This window comes from Chiloscyllium plagiosum, unplaced genomic scaffold (genome assembly GCF_037043375.1).
Source record: "Chiloscyllium plagiosum isolate Xiang-an unplaced genomic scaffold, Cpla_swu_hap1 HiC_scaffold_4, whole genome shotgun sequence".
Classification (NCBI taxonomy): Eukaryota; Metazoa; Chordata; class Chondrichthyes; order Orectolobiformes; family Hemiscylliidae; genus Chiloscyllium; species Chiloscyllium plagiosum.
In genome coordinates this window covers 100,321,666-100,340,515 of record NW_028270142.1, presented here as the reverse complement: position 1 = coordinate 100,340,515, position 18,850 = coordinate 100,321,666, and the positions used below count along the sequence as shown (strand labels likewise).

General features: G+C 40.5%; 1 protein-coding gene across 6 annotated transcripts in view; it reads right to left on the bottom strand.

The window, feature by feature from the left end:
* The window catches only part of osgin2 (oxidative stress induced growth inhibitor family member 2), a 63,519-nt gene that overhangs the window by 16,119 nt on the left and 28,550 nt on the right, over nt 1-18,850 (bottom strand). Inside the window, exons 1-6 of one of the 6 annotated variants that reach the window (XM_043688123.2) lie at nt 16,986-17,107; nt 14,951-14,988; nt 9,856-9,991; nt 5,495-5,631; nt 2,538-2,729; nt 2,161-2,252 (exon numbers count right to left, since the gene is read on the bottom strand). In XM_043688123.2, the coding sequence (XP_043544058.2) occupies nt 2,161-2,252; nt 2,538-2,729; nt 5,495-5,631; nt 9,856-9,922 (488 nt within the window). In that variant the 5' untranslated portion in view covers nt 9,923-9,991; nt 14,951-14,988; nt 16,986-17,107. Of the gene's footprint in view, nt 1-2,160; nt 2,253-2,537; nt 2,730-5,494; nt 5,632-9,855; nt 9,992-14,950; nt 14,989-16,985; nt 17,543-18,850 lie in introns of those variants that run through there. The other 5 variants (XM_087986515.1, XM_043688121.2, XM_087986516.1 and 2 more) reach the window with 5 other exon arrangements.

Sequence of the window (18,850 nt, the reverse complement as noted above, 5' to 3'; positions counted from 1 at the left end):
GCTCCATCAGTTTAATACAATGGAACGTCTTCTTCAGCCCTTCTGCTGAACAAAAGAGTTAAACACAATGTGAAATGCATCTAGCCAGGCCCATGCCAACATTACCAAATTGGTCTTTAACATAATAGCCCACAGGCAAAAGGGTGGTCAAATTCAAATGAGCCTGTGAGAAAAGCAGCAAACGCAAGCCTCAATCTCTCAAAAGTCCATTTGCTTAACAGAAACAATTGAAGCTTACCTATTGGGGTTGTCTTTCACTTATTGCCAGGCTGAGGGAGGTTCCAGATGCAAACCTAGAGAAACTACTGTATCAAGGTGCCTTACAGGCAAATAAAATGGCTCAGAACTCATTAATATTATGTTTTTAAGCCTGTGCTTATTGAAGCCAGGAGCTTAGTTCTGCACCCCTCCAGAAAGTTTCCAAAATCATTAGGCAACATAAAGAAGGTTGACAATAGCTAGAACTCACCCTACCTTCTGATTTCATCCATACATTTCACAAAATGAGGAAAATCATTTTTGCAAAAATAACAACTTGGATACTTTCCAATATTAACAGTTAATACCCAGGCTTCGATTCAACCTACAAACTGTCTGCCTCAACTGAAAAGTCATCAGCACTTTATTCTCAACTGTAAATCCCTGACTCCAACTTGTTCTGATGTTTATTCAAGCAGCCAAGAAATGAAAAGGGAACATAATTCCTAGCACAACTCCACCTCAGGTTTTCAGTTAATGAAACAGTACACCCAAGACTGATAAAACATTCTCCAGGTGCTCAAATACTATCCTCCACGACCTAATCCTTTCCTAATGCCAGCAAGTCCGTCCATGCATATTTATCCACTTTTAATTGTAACAACTTAATTCTCAATATTACAGGAAGGCTTTCCAAATTACTGTGTGCATTCCATTTATAAAATATTCAAAGCATTAGCTTCCAACTGATGATGTAGACCATTAGGAAAATCCATATTGGTAAAATTCATTCTAACTTGATGCTTCACTCTTAAAGTAAAACATATGTTCCATCAGGTTTAAACAATTTAGGTCTGAAATAATTTTCTCTTTGTATTCATGTGCCTCATAAGAAGGAATTTGCAGCAATCAATTAATGGAATTCAGCTTCTGAAGAAACTTCTAAACTGTAGTCTAGCAATATGTCGCTTTCAACAGCTGTCAAAGCTTTCACTTCCTACAAAGGATACACCTCCACCTAGGTCTTAACTCCTATGTTAAACAGATTTTTGTGGTGACTTTACTCAGGCTCCATAGCTCAGGGGTTACAGTGCTGGTCTCATAAACCAGTGGTCGTGAGTTTGAGTCTCCCTTAGTCCTCTTTGCATTCAGCTCTGTTGCTAAGCCCCACTCAGTTTAAACACCTACACATGGACAAGAGCTTGGGGATTTAGGCCTGAAACAACAGGGTCATACCCTGATGTGACAGACACCTGCCACTTACTTTCAGTGAAAGGGTCATCAGACCTGAAATGTTAACTCTGATTTCTCTTCACAGACCTGCTGACCTTTTAGGGTGGCTCAGTAATTAGCACTGCTGCCTTACAGTGCCAGGTGCCCGAGTTCGATTCCAGTCTCAGATGACTGTCTGTGTGGAGTTTGCACATTCTTCCCCTGTCTGCGTGGGTTCAACTGGATGCTCTGGTTTCCTCCCACAGTTCAAAGATGTGCAGGTTAAGGCCATGCTAAATTGCCTGTAGTAATAGGTGGATTAGTCAGGGGTAAATATAGGGGGGTGGGTTTCTCTTCGGAGGGTCGGTGTGGACTTGTTGGGCCGAAGGGCCTGTTTCCACACTGTAGGTAATGTAAAATATGTAATGTAATGTAAATATATGGCAGGGGAATGATTCTGGGTGGGTTACCCTTCGGAGGGTTGGTGTGGACTTGTTGGGCTGAAGGGTCTGTTTCCATACTGTTGGGATTATTATTCTTCTATAAAAAGATACCTCTATTTACTGGCAGCACTTGTGCAGAGAAAACAGAATTAAGAGTTCAAGTTCAGTGACACTTCTTCAGAACTATGGATATGAAACATTAATTCTGTTTTCTCTGTATAGATGCTGCCAGACCTATTGATTTTCTCTTGCAACTTCTGTTTTCATTTCAGATTTCCAGCATCTGCAGTTCTGTACTTTATTTTACCTCCATTTACTGTTGGTCCAATCTTTCAATCTCAATCCAGGTAACTCCATCCAGTTGTCCAAGCTAATTGTCAGCATGGATCTTTTCATTATCTAAAAACAGGCAATGGGTTATTTTTAGTGGGAGACCATGTAAGGGACCATAGCCCAAATCACACTCACGTTTAAAAAATGCATGAGATCAAATAGATGATAAGATCATCAAATTATCACAAGCCTCTTGTGTGAATTTCTGTGCACAGAATGGTAATTTATAAAATCTACTCATTCGCCATATTCCCATTGTAACCTAAGCAATTATCTTCCACTCTCATGAGGGTATCTAATCATCATTTAACTTCTATACGTATTGTGTTGCATCGGAAATAAGATACTGACATGCCACGCGCCACCAGGCAGACCTTCCCCCAGCACCAAATGTGGAATGCACTTGTGTTTTTCAAGCTTCCACTGTAAGACTGATGGGTGGTCAAACCTAACGTCTGCATCAGGGTGAAGAAGGGTGTCAAAGAGAAGTGCCACAGGGTTGGATGACCTGCCTTCAAGACCTTCAGATAAATATCTCAGATCCTGTAAAAGGGAAGGAGATATTAATCATTACTAAGAGCCCTTACATAGCAGTGTGTGGTTATTTATTCTTATACATTTGGTCATTATAAACTCTGCCACATTCTCCTCATATGTTTTCCTTCACTGAATATCACAGAGTCTACTGATCAATTTATAGCCAGGCCCTATAAATATAACCAGTGATAACTAGTCTTCTCTCACTCCATATCAAGATTGATGTTTCTTATTCATTCATGCGATGTAAGCATCACTAGATGAGCCAGTAGTTATTGCCCATTCCGAGTTACCCTTGAAAAGGCGGTGATTATTGCTGCATGGAATCATACAACATCAGTGTTATAATTGCAACAAGTACCAGCCACGTGCTGCAAACACACTGCGTATGCTTCAAGCAAACAGCTACGTCTCAAAGTCTAAGGGGAGTGGTCCTCAACGAGTCCAGGAAGACATTCTTCAGTCCTGGGTTCCAGCACTGTAAGTTGAAGCCAAACTCTGCTATCAGTCCAAGGACTTGAGCTTGGGATTGGGCACAGTCAGCCACTTGGTATGGTCATAGTCAAAGAGTTCCATACCTCTACAATCCAGGAAGGGGGTCACATTCAGCCTTCTGGCTACAAAGCTATCTGTCTAAGGATGTCTGGTAGCATTGACAGAGAACTGGATAGATATGACTAAGAGTGCTGGTCACTCACTCTTTGAGGCTGTCAGACTGAATCAGTTGTGGATGGCACCGTCAGTCCTGGGGTCTGCCACTAAAAGTCAAGGAAGAGTTACTAAAGGCCACTGCTGCAGAAGGGGAACTTAATTGTGGGGATAGGAGTCAGAATGCTGGATGTTGAGGGGACTACCACAGTGAAGAAGGGGAAACTCGACACATAAAGAAAGATAATAGAGCTTTGCAAGGAAAGGGTCAGTCATGAACTGTAGGCAGCACCGTGTCTTCATCTGGGGGACAGTGAACAACTAGATCTGTCCTGTTAACTCGGTATGTCTGAGGCTCAGAAGATAAACTGGGCAAATAAAGATTTAGGCAAACAGGTTGGGTGGGTCTTGGAGAAGTTTATAACCGATGGGGTGATGTGGAGGACTACCAAGAAGGGAGTGTTTACCTTTGGGGTTGGGAGTTCACCAATACTGAGACACTAAAGTCTGAATGAAGAGTGATTGCTGTTGCTTTCCACTGTGGTAGAATTAAACAGTTAGCAGTGGAGATGAAAATGGCTGCAACCACACCCAGAGTGGGCAGGATAGGTGTTTCAATGAGGGGTATTGAAAAAACCTCCACAGAGGCTGGCATCTCGTCACCAAGTCACCCTTTATTTACATGGGGAGAGACCTTGACAGTGAGCCAGCTCCCTCACAGCCAGCCTTCAAAGTAAACAGGATGGCTGACCTCCTGCTCTTATCTGTCAGCCAGGGCTCCCTGATTGCACCAAATTAACAGCCCCAAGCAGGGAACTCATATTCTATTAGGTCCACCTGTCTGACCTGGTTACAATCACTATAGTGAGGTTTCAACTTTGAGCGACGAGGAACCCTTGCATTAGAAGGACACTGAAGCCAAAAACCAGACATGCAAACACCGAATGCTCTGTGAACCTTGGACATTCACCTACAAAGTGCTGTCACAGTCCTTATCCTATTCTTGACCACATCATGCAGTATTATGAATTAACTCCTCAATGGCTGTAATGCAGTCATAGCATGGATAAGAGAGAACAAGAAGCAATGCAGGTGCATATTAAAAGCCCCAAGGTTGAGCTGTTACTCAGTGCAGAGAGAGGGGGATGCAAGCGGAGAAGAGATTTCAGTGAGAAATTTGGGTATATTTGAGTATTTGATAGAGTACAAAGATTTTAAAGGAAAGGTTTTCAGGGTGGAACCAGGTGAGACATACAAAAGGAGGAGAAGTTGCTAGAGGAGTAGGGGACAGACCAAACTCTGATTTAGAGATAAGGCTACAGTACTACCATAACAGTTTGAGCAAGGCAGGATGTGGAAGGCATAGTAGGTGGGAAAGCTTCATTAAGAAGAAAAGGTGTCATTACCTTCAGTTAATTTGGTCAGGCCAAAATATTAACGCCCACAATATGCTCATGAGTAATAAGGGCAAGTGAATGTATATTTTGGAGGCAGACGTGGAGTGGATTAGCGTTAGCCAATAGTGATAAGTTAAAAAGGTTGTATTTTCTTACTTTTGAGAAGCTTCTTAAAACCAATATTTTTCTCATATATGGGATGCAGGCATCACTGGCTCACCAGCATGTATTGCTCATCCCTAAGAGTCAACCACATTGCTGTGGTTTTGGATTCATACGTAGGCCAGATCATGTCACTAAAGGACATTAGTGAAACAAATGGGTTTTTATAACAAATGACAATAGTTACACAGTTACCATAGGGCTATCTCTTAATTCCAGACTTTTATTGAATTCAAATGTAACCATCTGTCATGTTGGAATACAAACCCATGTCCCTAGAACATTAGAGAGAAAGTGAGGGCTGCAGATGCTGGAGATCAGAGCTGAAAATGTGTTGCTGGAAGAAGGGCTTATGCCCGAAACGTCGATTCTCCTGTTCCTTGGATGCTGCCTGACCTGCTGCGCTTTTCCAGCAACACATTTTCAGCTCCCTAGAACATTAGTCTAAGCTTCTGGGTTACTAGCTCAATGACATTATCACAATGTCACTAAATGTATGAGAACTAAACTAAACAGAAACACAATTGAATGTATAAATACACAATCTGGTAGCATCATACTGACCTGATCTACAACAGAAAGATGCCTTCTTCCTTCCAGCTTGCCCTGAAGGATAGGATTTGGATGTATAGCCCCTGTTGCCATGTAAGGTCTATATCCAGAGAGCAGATAGGAAAGACATATTCCAGAAGGTCCATTTCCTGGATTAATGATTTTAACGACATTGTTATATAGACATAATGTTTCTAAAAACAAATGTAAGAATAAAATAAAATCAGATTAATTTAACCCACCCAATAGATTGTAAGTGATTAGAATGGCTAAGCCACACATTCTATACTGAGGTTTTACTCTGCATCAAAGTCAACGGAATGTAAAATTGTGCAAAATGTGGAACATGTCAATTTTTGTGCCAAGTAGGTTAATTTAAAATGACTCCAAAAGACTTGCCAGATTGACATCGTCAAAAATAACTTTTAATTGTTCAAAATCTGAAATTAGATCAACAATAAGAATATAAATGCAAATGTTTTTGTTTAACTGAAAAAACAATTAAACCTTTATATATTCAAGGTTTAATCGATTTAAAATAAATGTTGATCTAGGCCAAATGTAATTTATCTTTAATTGGTGAAGGCAAAAGTTGATAATTTTTGAATGCAAGATCGACAGATCTCCAATGATATTTTCAGCCAAACAATTTACATTATTTTAAATAAAATGGGCACTTGATTGGTCATAACATTGCATGTGAGACTGTTATGTACTGGTTATGTACAAGGTTATGTACTGTTTAAAAGTTTTGTTTTATTTGGCGAGGCCAGCATTTATTGCCCATCTCTAATTGTAGGATGGGCTGTTAAGAATCATCGACAGTGCTGTGGACCTCGAGTCCATGTATGCCACACTAGGTTAGGATAACAGTTTTCCTTCTCTACAATACATTAATAAATAGATGAGTTCATGCAATAATTGACATAGGTTATTCGCGGAGCATTAGTTCAGCTGTCTATTCCTGATTTTATTAAATTAAAATTTTACCATCTGCAATGGTGGGACTTGAACTGATGACATTGGCCTGAGGTTCTGAATTATTAAAACAGCAACATTACCACTACACTACTGCCTCCTCACCAAACCAATCAAGCGAGCTTTTTGTCTTGAATGGCATCAAGCTTCATGAATCTCGTATGAGCTGCACTCATCCAGGCAAATCAGAGTATTCCATCACACTCCTGACTTGTGCATGGAAGGCAGTGGACAGGCTTTGGGGAATCAGAACTTCAGTTACCCACTGCAAGATTCCTAAACTCTAACCTGCTCTTGTAGCTACTGTAATTATGTGGTTAATTCAGTTTAACTTCTGACTAATGTAAACCGCAACCCCCACCAGCCCTCAGGTTGTCGATAGTGGAGAATTCAGCGATGGTAATTGCAGTAAATGTCAATGAGCAATGGTTAGGTTGTCTTGTTGGTAATGGTCACTGTCTGGCACTTGTGTATCACAAATATAACTCACCAGTTGTTATCCCAAACATGGATATTGTCCATGTCTTGCTGTATGTGCAAATGGAGTTCTTCAGTATCTGAGGAATTGCAAATGTGAACAATGTGCAATCATGAGGGAACAACCCCACTTCTGACCTAATGTTGGAGCAGAAATCATTTATGAAGCAGCTAAAATTGTTGAGCCTTAGACAGTAACCTGAAGAACTCCTGCAGAGATGTCCTGGGCTATATAACCTGTTATACATCTCACCTAATTTTTATTTCAGTTGAAGTCAATATTTAGGAACTCATAGATATGATTTTGCATAAATGATTTCCACATTATTCTTGCAGAGATCCATGTCACGATAGATAATGCTTATGTGCATTCATAGTTTCCTGTTTCCTATACTCAACCCACTCTGCAGGAAACTAACTACTTTAGACCAAACATCTACTGTATACCTGACCTGATTTTCATTTGCATTGATAGAAATAAAAATTAATATATTGCAGTTTCTAAAAGAAGAAGCTGTTTCAATCTTATAATTTCTCAGTAAGTCAATTTACATTAAAATTATCCCCTGCAATACCTGGTAATGTAGCAATGCCTACAGGGCCTGACAGAAGACATTGTCACTATTTTTAAGTCATTCAATTAACATGAGAAAAACATAATAAGTTTTCAGTTGTTTCTCCAGTAGGAGCACAAATTCTCACAGGATCTAATACATTGAAAATTGATAGAATAAGGATTCTACTAGTAAATGGTTTACGTTGTAACCTGTACAGCAAGTTTATTAGCAACTCATTGTTAAAAGCAACAACAGTAGAGTTTTTACTCTCCAAGCTAATGGTAATACTGCAGAAGTCTTGAATACAAGAGCAGGCAGGTTATAAGGGAGCTGTATATAGAATGTTAGTTAGGCCACAGCTGGAGTACTGTGTGCAATTCAGAACACCATCCTACAGAAAGAATGTAATTGTATTAGACAGGGAGCAAAAGAGATTCATCAGGATGTTTCCTGAGCTATGAAGAGAGTGTGGATAGGCTGGGATTATTTACCTTAGAGCAGGGAAGGTGGGGAGGGGTGTTCTGCTTGAGGTATACAAAGTTCTGAGGGGCACAGACAGGGTAAGTAGGTTAAAACCTTTCCCCTTAGAAGTGGGAACACAGTTTTAAAATTCGGAGAGGAGGTTTTGAGGAGATTTCAGAAAAGATTTGTTTCACCCAGAGGGCCATGGGTACCTGGAATTCACTAAAGAATGGTAGGGGCAGGAATCCACAGTTAAGGACAATTTAGAACAGCACTTGAAACACCATAGCATACAAGGCTATGGAGCAAGAGCTGGAAAATTAGATGAAAATAAATGGATGTTTGATGGCTAGTGTAGACACGATAGGCCGAAGAGCCTTTTTCCATGCTGTAAAAACTCTATTATTTCACCCAGGTTCCCTTAACTCATGTCTTCAATGGCCTTATAGGAAGTCTCCTTCTCTGGCAGACCCATGGGGTTCTGTTTCTGGAGCTTACTTCTCATTGAATTCTAAGCTCCACCGAACTTCTCCAAAACCCTAACCACTTTAAGGCTGCTAATAACTGCATATCCGTTGTTGTGGGCCTCTAACCCTGTAAATTCCTGGCTCCTTGTCTCTCTCTCTCTCTCTGAAGTCAGCAAATATCTTAACAATCATCTCCCCAGGTGTCTTTTACCTGAAGTTATATGACAATTTGTAAATTCTTCATTGAATCCGATGTTCAAAATGACTTTCTGATTTTAAAAAATACAGATCAGATCTTCACAGAACTGACAAACCAAAAACCATGTACCCTCCACCTTAGAACCAAGTTCTAAAATAATAATGATAAAATATTTATGCAGCTACTCAAGAGAACAGTTAACTCATTCTCCCACTTCATAAAGCAATACAAAACAGTGACACTTCACCACCTTAGAACATTCAAATGCACTTTACAGTTAAGTAATTTTGAGCTGCTTTAATGTGAAATAATGCTGCAACCAATTTACCTATCAGATCCTACCAACAAAGTCCCGGTTCTTCTTTCAAGCATACCTGAGTATGTTTGTCTCCCACCTGAGATGACAGACAGAGCTTCTATTTAGCATTCCATCTGAAGGATAACATCTCTTAATGGTAAATTTGCCCTGTGATGCAATGTCAACCTGGATCAGCTGCTCAAGTTTTTAGAATTCGACTGGAAACAGATTCTGTTCTGACTCAAAGGTAAGGGTGTCTGCACTCAATCAAGGCTGATAACCAAGAGTGCGTACTTTGATTAACACCTTTTAGGTATTCCATTTATTCCTTCTTAGAATCACAGCTGAAGAATTAATTTATAAGTAGTTACTGTTGTGGCAAGATAAGAGCCAATGTGCACTCAGAAGGATCCCACAAACAGCAGCATGATAAATGACTTGGTGATACTCCAAACTCAGTTAGATATCCTCAGTATGGTGACCATGAAAATCAGAAGTTCCAACTCATCTATTAATCTGAAGGCTATTATGCACAACCAATTAAAAATCCTGTATATATTTATTGTTTATAGAGAGAGGACTTCAATTTTTAGGATCTTGGGAATTTTAAAAAACAAGCATTCAAATTTTCAAAAATTATACTTTTCATTATTGTTATTTTTACATCTATTTTATATATTTTATTGCCTCATTGTTTAAATACTAACTGTTTTTAACATGTATTTAATCAGTCAGATTTTGTTATATAATTATTCTTTTTCTTTGTTATTTGATATTTCTATCTTTTTTAAACACTTAAGCAATGTAACCGCAATGGGAAATAAAATGCAAACTGAATCTGAATAGAACACATTTATACACAGTTACTTCTGAATGTTGTGCACAGATTCATAATAACCATGAATATTTGTGTTAGAAAGGTAGAGGGATCTTACCTATAATCGTGACAGGTATGTTTAGTGAGAGGTCTCCAAGTAGAGAACTTTCTTCCAGAAAAGGCATCGCAATCTTTCTGAAACAACAACTAGATAGTCCTTCTTCTACGGTTTCATGTTCTGTACCCAAGTTTATCTGTTGTAATTCATATTAAGTGAAAGTAATTAAAATGTTTCATTCAGTGCATTTTCTCCTTTTAAAGGGTAAGCTACATTCTTTTGTGCACGTGTGTAAACTTTCACTGTCAAAACAAGTTCGATACAACTGAATTAGTGAGTGGAAATATATCTTTATAATCTATATTTGTTCCAAAGTCATACTTTCAGTGTTGAACTAGTAGCATCCACCTTCAGCCAAAGAGCTTGAGTGGACAATCCATCGTGCCCCCAGAATCACAGATCTCAGTCCTCAATCATTGAACTCATTGCAGATGGTGATATAAAAACCTAAAGGCACTGGATAGTGCAAAATTTGTGCTTCAGAACTTGCAAAGCTATTCTAGTACAACTAAAAGAGTGAAATCTACCGACAATAAGAAATTTACCCAGATATGCCCCGTGCAAGAAGCAGGACAAATTCAACCTATCCATTTCCATGCTGTATGATTGTACGACTCTATGACTCGATAACTCTTGTTCATTAATATTGTAATGGAAAGGATCAACATCAGTGTTTTCAAGTTGCCTTTGCAAAGGAATAAACTGCTCACTGATGCTCAGGTTATATTCGACCGAGACTACTCAGCTCCCATCCTTGTAACAGCCTTGATCCACGCGTGGACACAAGCTAAATTCCAGGCGTGAAGTGAGGACTACTGCCAATGATTTCAAGGTAGCATTTGACTGAGTGTGTCAAGGAATTCTAGGAAATCTGAAAGCATTGTCCAGGTTAAAGTGGCCCACTTGATTGGCATCCGATTCACCATCTTCAACATTCACTCCCTTCACTACTAGGATCATAGGCACTTCAATTAAGGCACACCTCACTCTCTAAACTCTGATGTAAAAGGATCTAGTGGTTCAATCTAACACCATAAGACAACTTACTTAGTTCACGTGTCAACTAGGTAAACCTCCTTTGAAATGTCTCCAATGCATTTACATCCATCCTTAAGTAAGAACACCAAAATTGCACATAGTATTCGTGATGTGGTCTCACCACTGCAATGTACAACTCTTCTAGTTGACCTATTTACAGACCCTTTAGTGCAGTTGACACACTGACAAATCCAATACCTATCCTTTTTAATCCAACTGGGTGTAACTGTTCTTGTTGGAAAAGCGCAGCAGGTCAGGCAGCATCCAGGGAACAGGAGAATCGACGTTTCGGGCATAAGCCCTTCTTCAGGAATGAGGAAAGTTTGTCCAGCAGGCTAAGATAAAAGGTAGGGAGGAGGGACTTGGGGGAGGGGCGTCGGAAATGCGATAGGTGGAAAGAGGTCTTCCTCCAACCGTCGTGTTGTTGTGGTCTGGCGATGGAGGAGTCCAAAGACCTGCATATCCTTGGTGGAGTGGGAGGGGGAGTTGAAGTGTTGAGCCACAGGGTGGTTGGGTTGGTTGGTCCGGGTGTCCCAGAGGTGTTCTCTGAAACGCTCCGCAAGTAGGCGGCCTGTCTCCCCAACATTGAGGAGGCCACATCGGGTGCAGAGGATGCAATAGATGATGTGTGTGGAGGTGCAGGTGAATCTGTGGCGGATAAGGAAGTTTCCTTTGGGGCCTTGGAGGGAGGTGAGGGGGGAGGTGTGGGCGCAAGTCTTGCACCTCCTGCGGTTGCAGGGGAAGGTGTCCAGAGTGGAGGTTGGGTTGGTGGGGGGTGTGGATCTGACGAGGGAGTCACGGAGGGAGTGGTCTTTACGGAATGCAGATAGGGGAGGGGAGGGAAATATATCCTTGGTAGTGGGGTCCGTTTGGAGGTGGCAGAAATGATGGCGGATGATGCGCTGTACATGGAGGTTGGTGGGGTGGTAGGTGAGGACCAGTAGGGTTCTGTCCTGGTGGCGGTTGGAGGGGCGGGGCTCAAGGGCGTAGGAGCGGGAAGTGGAAGAGATGCGGTGGAGGGCATCGTCGACCACGTCGGGGGGGGAAATTGCGGTCCTTGAAGAAGGAGGCCAACTGTAACTGTTCTTGCCTTGCTACATTCTCATCAATTTAATTGCAAAGAATCACTTGCAGTAATTTTCTTTCTCCTCATATATTGCACTTTCATGTCACTGTACTAGGGACACATTTCTAAGCTTCAGACAGGTCAGTAAATACAAGCCTAGCCACGTCGCATGAACAAATTAAAAAAAACCCCGTGATTGCACAATCCTTTATCCAAAATTCCAAAATCCAAAAAGCTCCAAAATCCGAAGATTTTTCATGACGTTTTTTTCTGTATAACACGGTTGTTTGGCTTGCGAACAGGTGACCCAACTCCACACCCACTCTACCCATGTCACTCACATGTGACATGGCAGCATGGCCCAGCACTGGCAGCTGTCAATTGTGTCCCTGCGAGCATACTAGTCACACATGGTTCTGCTGTTCGATATTTTTTTTTTAAATTTCACTGTGAAAATATCATTTATTTCAAAATCTGAAAAATTCCGAAATCCAAAAAACAACTGGCCCCAAGGATTTCGGATAAAGGATGGTGTACCTGTATTTAGACTTCCAGGCGGTATGTATGTGATAAGGTGTCAAGTCAAATGTTATTCTAGAAAGTAAAAGCTCAAAAATGTAGGGAATAGCATATAATCATGGAGAGAAGACTGGCTGGCTAACAAAAGGTAGAGAGTAAGCATAAATGTGTCACAGACATCATTGCTGGGTCCTCAACTGTTTACAATGCATAAGTATATCTGACTTAGATGAAAGCATGGTTACCAATATTGCTAATGACTCAAAAGTCAGTAGGGAAGTAAGTTGTAAAGAGGATACCAAAAAAGGTATCGATAGCTTAATTGCGGGGGGGAAAAAGTGTCAAATTGTGAACTTTTTTGATAAGAATAATGAAAGAAAGGGATTTTATCTGAATGGTGAGTGATCACAGAACTCAGATGCAGAGGAATCTGGGCACCCTCGTACATAAATTGCACAAGGTTAGTATTGAAGAACAGCAAGCAATTAGGAAAGCTTAGAAAATGTTATCATTTATTCAAAAGTAGGATGGTGGATTTCAGAAAATTAACGGGTGGCCTAATTTGAACGTATACAATCCTGAAGGATCTTCACAGGTTAGATGTGGAGAGAATATTTCATTTTATGGGAGTATTTGGAACTAAGGAATCACTGCATAAAAATCAAGAAGTTCAATGGTCAAATGGTTCTCAGAAGTTGAGATGGGCCACAGTCCTCGAGAGTTGGGACAGTCTCATGGCCATGGCAGCAGCTGAAGTATTGGCATTGATGGGGTGATTTTGAAGAGGAAACTTCCTGTGTCCAGTCCGTGGCACAGGGCTCCTTGGTACTGCGTCCTCAGGGAATGGTTTAGCAGTTGCTGAGTGTGACAGTGTCCTGTAGCTATGTGAGAAATCAAGATGCCATGTATGGAATAAAAAAAGAAATTTGTCCTAACCTTGTATGGTTTATTTCTTCTTATAAATTTTGCAATTAAAATGGCACCGGCTTATGGTTGCATACACATGTTAATGTATTTTCATAAATACATATAACAATGAATTACTATTAAAACAGTGTTGAGGTGAAATTTTCTCTCACAGGGTGTCGAGACTCCTTCAAACTCCATCCCTGAGAAGCTGTTGGAAGCTGAGTCCTTACATATTTTAAGTTAACAATAGATAGACCTTTGTTAAGCAAATGGGTGAAAGGTTGTCAGTAGTAAGTGGGAATGTGGGTTTGAAATTACAATCAGATCAGCCATAATCTTATTGAATTGCCTATTCCTGCTCCTTATTCATATCTAAATTTTTATGTCTGACATTGTCTTGATTTTAGGTTTCTAATATTCTCAGTCCTCTTTTTACTCAGAGTTTAACAATGTCAGCTTGAATTTTCAGTATGCGCTGCCAACAGACAAGAACCTCAAAAATAGTTAAAACCTTACAAAATTATATTGGAGTTATTAAACCATGATCTTTGTACGAGAAAGTGAAGGTTACATGTTACTAGATGAAAAACATTTGGGTAGTTTTTAGTATATTGACCAACATTCTTCCTTCCATCATCACAAAAAGTAATAGGTCATTGATCTTGTACTTCACACAGAGGGTGGTGCGTGTATGGAATGAGCTGCCAGAGGAAGTGGTGGAGGCTGGTACAATTGCAACATTTAAGAGGCATTTGGATGGGTATATGAATAGGAAGGGTTAGGAGGGATACGGGTCGGGTGCTGGCAGGTGGGACTAGATTGGGTTGGGATATCTGGTCGGCATGGACGGGTTGTACCAAAAGGTCTGTTTCCATGCTGTACATGTCTATGACTCTAACAGACAAGAACCTCATAAATAGTTAAAAACTTACAAAATTATATCAGAGTTATTAAACCATGATCTTTGTACAAGAAAGTGAAGGTTACATGTTACAATATGAAAGAAATTTGGGTGGTTTTTAGTATATTGACCAATATTCTTCCTTCCATCATCACCAAAGGTAACAGATCATTGATCTTGTTGTCTACATCATAACAATATGCTGTTAAAAATGTTTAGCATGTTAGGAGTTGGGGTGTCTCATCAGCTCTCTGAAAAGCCAGCAGGAGACCCACACTGCCTCCTTAAGACAGGCCTGTTGAATTCAATGGCAATCTGGCATTGGCAGGGTCACCAGCAGACCTTTGACTAGAATTAAGATATCAGGGACTGACACCATGTCCACCTCAGCACTAAGGAAGAGGCCATCCCTTCTCCCAGTAGAACACTGAGGATTATAAAGGACCAAATTGTGAGGTATGGGAAGAAGTATATGTGGGATTGGGATTGAAGGAGAGAGAGAGGAGCACAAGTGTTGTAAGCAAGGTCAGGAGGTGATTCTCAGTGAGATCTCCCTTTCCTGGGTGCAGTCTCAATCGAGCACTATAATGGCCTTTACCATGCTGAAGGAAATTTCAGTGGAGGCAGAAAGCCATCTAGATTTGGGTACGCCAACAACTCACCTAATTATGTAGCCTTCTTGGAGCCAAGCTCAGCATCTCTGGAAACACAGGATTGCACCTTTAGTGTATGGAATATTTTGAAATACTTCTGAGATAAATATACAAATCTTAGTTTTCAATAAAGCAAGATTTTTTCAGAACCATTAAGCCGAAGCTCAAGTATTAATGTCTAATTTCCTGGAGTTTTGCAGCTATTACGGGGCTGCAGAGTGTAATTGGATGCTAGTGGCAATTAACAACGTTCAATGTTACAATGCTGCATAGGTAAACATTATTCACATTGCTTAGAAATGGTCGGCGATCTAAACAATGGCTAGCACCTGTGGATATACATATTAAAGGCCACGGCACCTGTGTCGCCTATGTGTTTACACGGTGCTGGAACTCCCATATCGAGGACAATTAACTCACATAAAAATCCTTTCCAAGTACTTAATGCAGTCTGGCAGTCAGTTATTTTTATGTGCGCCTAAATCTACATTGTTCATCATTTCAAGCTCTTATTGTGCACTGACAATAATCCTTTTTCAATCATGCTTCCATGTGCTCAGCAATTCTTTTATTTGTGTTATCAACTGTCTTGTATAAGCCTGTACTGTGACACCGACAAGAGTATTATTCTGGGCCTCCCTGCTTTACAGATTCTGCTCTACTTTCTCGCTAGACCTTTAAATAGCATTAAGTGGTGATGATGAAGAACTTGAGCAACATCTCATTCCAATTGCTGAAATAGCAATGTGAATTTCAACTGCTGCAGAATTATTAAAGACTAGCATCAAGGTGGTCTGTACTCTAGTTACACTTCAACAACTGAGGCAAATATAACTACATGTGGATGCATTTTGTCACAATTAAATCAAAACTGAGAAAACTGAGACACAGTACCTACTCTGGATATCTCTCGTATTGTTTTAGCAATTACTGCTAGACTGTTGAGTTACCCTATCTAAAAATCATTAGACTCGAGAGTGTAGTTGTGGAAGATTCTCCAGCTCCTTGGATGCTGCCTGACCTGCTGTGCTTTTCTAGCACTATACTCTCGACTCTGAGCTCCAACATCTGCACTCCTCAGTTTCTCTTAGAAATCATTAGACCATAAATACTAGAGACCAAGTAAGTCATACTGCATGTCATCTTGACTTGTGCGTTTGGAAATCCCATCCAAGGTTGATTGAGATTATACAGCAACATGAATCATCGCACTGACTGTGAGGGGATCTTGGTAACATTTTTATAACCAGTTAGTGGCTATCCTTCCAAATTGGGAGGCATTGGATGAAAAGTAAGAAAAGTTCAGGTTAGAAGCAGGTGCAATTTAAAATGTGAAAGTACAGCATTGGTGCAAGGAGGAAATTAAAGTAAGAGGGAAAGTAGAGGCTCTTCATTTTATTATATTTTAAAACCTGGTAGTGTTTATTTTAATGTGTGTGTCTGCAATAAAACGTTCTTAAATGGTACAGGTAACAAAATTACACACTGTTCATTAAAAAAAAAGGCTTGCAAATGCACAAACTTTTAAAATCTGAATGTAAGATTATTTGATGCAATATTTTGACAGAAACATCATTATTGAGCCTGCTAGGGTTGTGTGAAGTGCTTGCTTCAGAACCTCACACTGCAGCATTCACCTGCTTATTACATTTTTTTCTTAAAAGGGTAATGCTGCGTGATCAAACAGTGTTGGGGAAGGCAGGGATTACATCAAAATAGAATTGGAGAGGGAAATAATACACACCACTCACCTGCTTATTACAGGAGGGCCCATGGTCGCGCTCTGATTCAAGTAGGGGGCGTGGGCAGGAGGTGCCAAACTCAGCGGCTCTCTCCTTCGTCTGCCTCTGGCAGTGCATGTCCAAAAAAAATCCGCATATTTTTGCCTGGACTAAATTAAATCTTAAAAAAAAACTCCCTAAAACCTGCATTAATAATATCCCGAAACAACTACCATGCAAAATAATCCAGTGATTAGTTTTTTTTTGCAAAATAGAGAGCGGCAGTTCATACATGAAGAAATGAAAAGTTTGATTCAACTGACCTGATCGATTGGATTTCTTGAGCTGTCGGTGATGGAAGTTCCTGACCGTGCACTGCTGCAGCCCTTGCGCTGGGTATACTCGCCTGACCAGGGTTTAAACTGAGTCGATTGTGTAGTAAGGAACACTGTGCTGTGCTCACTCTCACTGCGGCAGGCTGATCCCACCATAGTTCGGACATGAAGAAACCCAAATCATTTCTTTGCAGTTGCCTGCTCCCAATGTCAGTGCGGTGCGGCTGGAGGCGGAGTCCCGATTGTAATTTTCGCTCATCCCACTATTTAAAACAGTCGAACCGAAGTCAAGAAACTTTGGCACAAGCATTCGAGATAGCAGACTGAAAAGGAAAAAAAACTCTGAAGCACACTTGCTTTCTAGTCAAACAAGAGTGTTGGCATAAAACAAGGGGGTTTCAGGCAAGGACACCCTTTTCAGTAAATTTTGAGTTATTTTGAAGTTCCCCCTTCAGGAATTTATACTTTTGAGTTTAGAAAAGTATCCCTCTCCGCAATGTGTACAACCATAGCAACTTGCATTTACATAGCACCTATGTAATAAAAACGTTTCAAGGTACTTCACAGTAGACATTACCAGAGAAAGATTATCAGCTGCAGAAGGACATATTTGGACTAGTGTTGAGAAAAAACTTTGTCAATGTGTAGTAGAACCTCCACCACCAGGTGGCGATAGTGAAGGTGGGAGTCAAACAGGGGAGCTCAAGCAGTTTTCCAGGACCTTCACCAGCAAATGGCAATGGTGAAGAAGGGCAGCTGGAGCAGTGGACACAGAGTCTTCGTCATAGAGTCATTCAGTACTGAAACAGACCTTTCAGTCCAACCAGTCCATGCCAACCATAATCCCAAACTAAACTTGTCCCACCTACCTGCACTTTGCCCGGTACCCACCAAACATTTATTATTCATTTATCTAACTAAATGTCTTTTAACATTGTAACTCTGAAATAAAAATGTCTTTAGGAAAAGACAGATGGAAAAAAGGAACAGATAAACAAAAGATTCCTCAACCCAAATGTAAAAATCAGCCTTCATTCCATTATTTAATATTAAAGTATTAAATAACTTCCTTATTAAATGTTAATTTCCTTTTACGTTTATAATGGCCTAATCCCATTGGAATAGAGAATCGCTGCATCATGAAGTTTGGGCTTTCTGTTTGTTCGAGTCTCATGCTACGTTCATTGGGTAGTCAGCAGGATTCTACAGCACAGGCATCAAGTTAAGCTGGATGAGGTTGAAAGACACCTGACTGAGATGGAGCAGATGGTAATGGCAATGTTTCTGAGAGAGAGAGAGAGAGGGACTCTTGAAGTCTCAGGAATTGGCAGAGGAAATTGGACCTTTAGGCCAAACCCAGGCAGATGCTTTCTATGTGCATTATATTAACGCTATAGTGGAAGGAAATGGTCTCTTATTTGGATATTTTCCTTGCTGATGAGAAGGAAGCTGGACAGATTTGGGATAAGACCGGAAACAACCAATGATTTGAGCGATTGAGGACTGGATTGAGGACAGCTCATTGTGCCATCCAGTGGCTTCAACGTGAGTAAACAGGTGGCATTTCTGATGAAGATATGTGTGGGGAAATCTGTTGGGAGATATTTGGAAGAGGTATAGGTGTTTAACGAATTCCTCAGTGGATCTTTGAGATACTGACAAATGGCTTTTGGGAACAGCCATAGCTGGTCACAGCATCAGCAGAAGCTTTATGCATACAAGCAAGCTGATTGGCCAGACCTGGTTTCTGTATCCTTGGAACTGGTAAAGTTGCCTCTTTGATCCCTCTTCCAACCATCAAGCAGGGAAAGGTAAGTGAAGGGCAGCCTAGCAGAAGAGTGAGAGATGGGAAT